We start from the raw sequence: 3,561 nt of genomic DNA on the forward strand, positions 1-3,561 counted from the left end.
TAAGAAGGAGGAGGAGGAGGAGGAGGAGAAGGAGGAGGAAGAGGAAGAGGAAGAGGAAGAGGGGGCCAGTGTGGGACATTCTGAGTCAGGGACACACAGTGGAGATGCAAACAAAGATGACCTTTGGAAATATAAATCTGGGATGTTGCATTAAGAACTTAGAGCTCTAGGGAGGGGAAGCCATTGGCACAGAGTTGGTAGTTGGTGTCTTTTCAACAGAAGCGATCAGAGAGATTATGGAAGGAAAGAAGAAAGGAAAGAACAAGAGTGGAATACTGAATCCTGCCGTCAGCTTAGTTCCATCCCACTACCTGTCACCAAAATGATTGCAATATTCTTCTATTGGGTTTCCTTTCTTCCAGCGTATTTCTTCTTAAGGACATCTGTCTCACAATCAACAACTTGAAAAGCCTTAAATAATTCTCCATTATCTACCGATAAACCCTCAGGTCCTTGGCCAGAAGCCTGGCCCAATGTTTGTTTCCACTGCCTCTCATGTAAAAATTAGTTTCTGCCAAACTGGTCCTGTTGTTCTGTGAACTTTTCCTGCCGTCATGTTTTTTTAGTTTTTAAACGATCCACCTGCTTTTATCTTTCTTTTCTCTACCAAAATCCAGATCATCCAAAACCAGAGCAAACTCTACACACACACACAAAAAGTCATGGCACTGGTGGTCTTTGACACATCCTTGGCCGTTTTCCGGACCTCTCCTATGACAACGTTTGCTCAGAATTGCATTAGGTTTCCTGGTTCGGTTCAAGCTAGAAGCACAGACATCCATGAGAATAGAACCTCTGTTTGCCTTGGTGCTATGTCCCTGGAGCCTAGGACTATCTCTGACATGCACACAGTTGCTGGCACAGACATCCATGAGAATAGAGCCCCTATTTTCCTTGGTGCTACGTCCCGGAGCCTAGGACTATCTCTGACATGCACACAGTTGCTGGATCAGTAAATGCCAGAGTTGCCCAGCCAGTGTGGCTCAGTGGTTGAGCGTCAACCCATGAGCCAGGAGGTCATGGTTCCATTCCTGGTCAGGGCATATGCTTGGGGTTCGGGCTCGATCCCCAGAAGGGGGTGTGCAGGAGGCAGCCGATCAATGATTCTCTCTCATCATGGGTGTTTCTATCTCTCTCTCCCTCTCCCTTCCTCTCTCAGAAATAAATAAAAACTTAATAAATGCCAGAGCTTCTCATAAAAGTTACTTGCCAGTTATTTACAAATTGCTGATGTAATATCCTGGCTTCAGGAACGCAGGCCTAGAAATGAGGAAAACCGTTTCTTCAAGAGACAAGAGAAAGTGGGATGAGCTTCTTCAGGACCAAGAACAAACAAATAAAGCTTTGAAGTAACTTCTCAAAGAAATCCTCTGCGATCCACTCTCTGTGTCAAATAGTACCATCCCCTCTTCCTACGCTTATCTTGAAGAACATGTTGAAGACTGTGACCTCACTTGGAAATACGGTCATTGCAGAAATAATAAGTTGAGATGAGGGTAGGGTGGGCCCCTGATCCAATTCGACAATTGATTACATATATGCAGTCAATATCCTCATCAATACTGTCCTATCGAAAACATTTGCACGTCGTCGAAAATGGTTGCTGTGAGAGAGGTCACGGGGGCTTGACCTTTTCTCACAAATAAAAGATTCTCTGCAATATCAGAAATGGGAAATGGTGGATACCATCAGGCCCCAAACACGGGACAGCTGCTTTTTTAAGCTAAGGACTCACATGTTCTCCTGAACGTTCCTTGACAATTCCAATCTTCTGAATTCACTTCTGGCCTCTTTTAACGTATTGATTGGTTCCGCCACCCGCAACGTCGGCTCCAAGGGCTTGTAGCGCTGCTTCAATACGTCACTGACGTCACGAAAGGGCCCCTGGCAAGACAGGATGTTTCATTACGGAGGATTCCTTTACCGTGTTATTGATGATGGAGGCTACCGAATGCCTACAAAGCACAGCAAGTTTAGCAAATTAATTTTTTAAAATAGATTTTTATTGATTTCAGAGAGGAAGGGAGAGAAAGATAGCAACATTAATGATGAGAGAGAATCATGGATGGGCTGCCTCCTGCATGCCCCACACTGGGAGCCGAGCCCACAACCCGGCATGTGCCCTGACCAGGAATCGAACCGAGACCTCCTGGTTCATAGGTTGACGCTCAACCACTGAGCCACGCCGGCCAGGCCTAAGTTACAACTCGTTCTTCTCTGAATTAAAAAATACACGACACAATATTGCATCTTCAAGAAATGTCAACACTAGTACAAGTGATGATATTGAAAATGCGTTACATTAATTTTCTGCGCATCAAAAGAGTTTTTATGCTAAAACTGGTAAATCTATAGTTATAGTTGCTCTACTTTCAAATTTTAAAAACCATGTTTCGTTGAACATAATTTGAAAAGAATCCTCTCCCTTTTTGAGTAAAAATAGTAGAAACAATTCTGAGCTTACCTTTCAAAGAACACTGCTATCAATAGAAAAAGGATACAACTGCTTTTTCACTAAAATAAGGCTTTTAGGTGAATGTCAGACCTTCTGTTTTATTCTTTCTTGTGTTCTTTATTTAAAATTCTTTGACACAATAGCAACCATGCAATCACACGAATGCATAGCCAAGTCCAGAAGCCACAACGGGGAAAAGTGATTCACCGCATATCCTGCCTTTAAATTAGTAGTTACTTATATACCAGTTATGGGAATCCACTGGTTGTCTGACAAATTAGCATCACATAATGCACAATACAAGTCAGAGGTGGCTCAGGATTTTGCTGTGCCGTTAAGTACATATTGTTTTCTCTTTTTGCCACCCTTGTGCAGGAGAGAAGTGATGGAAAAGGGACCCAGATTTCTAGTCCGATTCCTTATCCTTCCTTAACTAGGTTATCCCTAACGGGCCACAGCTGGAGTTCCTGCCGGCGCTGAGGGAAGACAGTGGGCTAATAAAAAGAAATGATTCACGCCTCATTTCTGTTCACTTATGTTTTACATTAATAGAAACCAATAATAGGAACCAGTTACCATAAAAGTCATGGACCGTAAATAACACAAATGGCAAATAAGTATCATCTAGTACTTTTCACAGCTGGACAGGAGGATTGCTATATTGGAAAGGAGTTAATGAATTTTTATTGGAACTTTATTTTTTAAAGATACAGTAACATGATTCCAAGTTCACTATTAATATATATACATATGTACATATGTGTGTATATGTATATATACATACACACACCATATAATATATATATAATATATACATCCCCATTTGATATATATCTTTTATTATGAACTTTAATTTATTATATATAACTAGAGGCCCAATGCACGAAATTCATGCAAAAGTAGGCCTTCCTTCCCCCAGCTGCCAGCACCGGCTTCCCCCTGGCAACCAGAATCTGGGCTTCTCTCTGGCCCCCGGCTGGCATCCAGGACCTCGGCTTCCTTTGCAGCCCCAGCTTCATCTGAAAGGTCCTTCGGAAGGACTTCTGGTCTAATTAGCATATTACGCTTTTATTATTATAGATTACTAATATATTTATGTATCTTTA

The 3,561-nt window shown here is 42.1% G+C and overlaps 1 protein-coding gene across 1 annotated transcript in view; it reads right to left on the bottom strand.

Moving 5' to 3' along the window:
* Positions 1-3,561, bottom strand: part of SPATA17 (spermatogenesis associated 17) — a 65,274-nt gene that overhangs the window by 27,625 nt on the left and 34,088 nt on the right. Inside the window, exon 8 of the mRNA XM_005879888.2 lies at positions 1,736-1,884. Within this exon, the coding sequence (XP_005879950.2) occupies positions 1,736-1,884 (149 nt within the window). The remainder of the gene's footprint in view (positions 1-1,735; positions 1,885-3,561) is intronic.

This window comes from Myotis brandtii, unplaced genomic scaffold (genome assembly GCF_000412655.1).
Source record: "Myotis brandtii unplaced genomic scaffold, ASM41265v1 scaffold612, whole genome shotgun sequence".
Taxonomy (NCBI): Eukaryota; Metazoa; Chordata; class Mammalia; order Chiroptera; family Vespertilionidae; genus Myotis; species Myotis brandtii.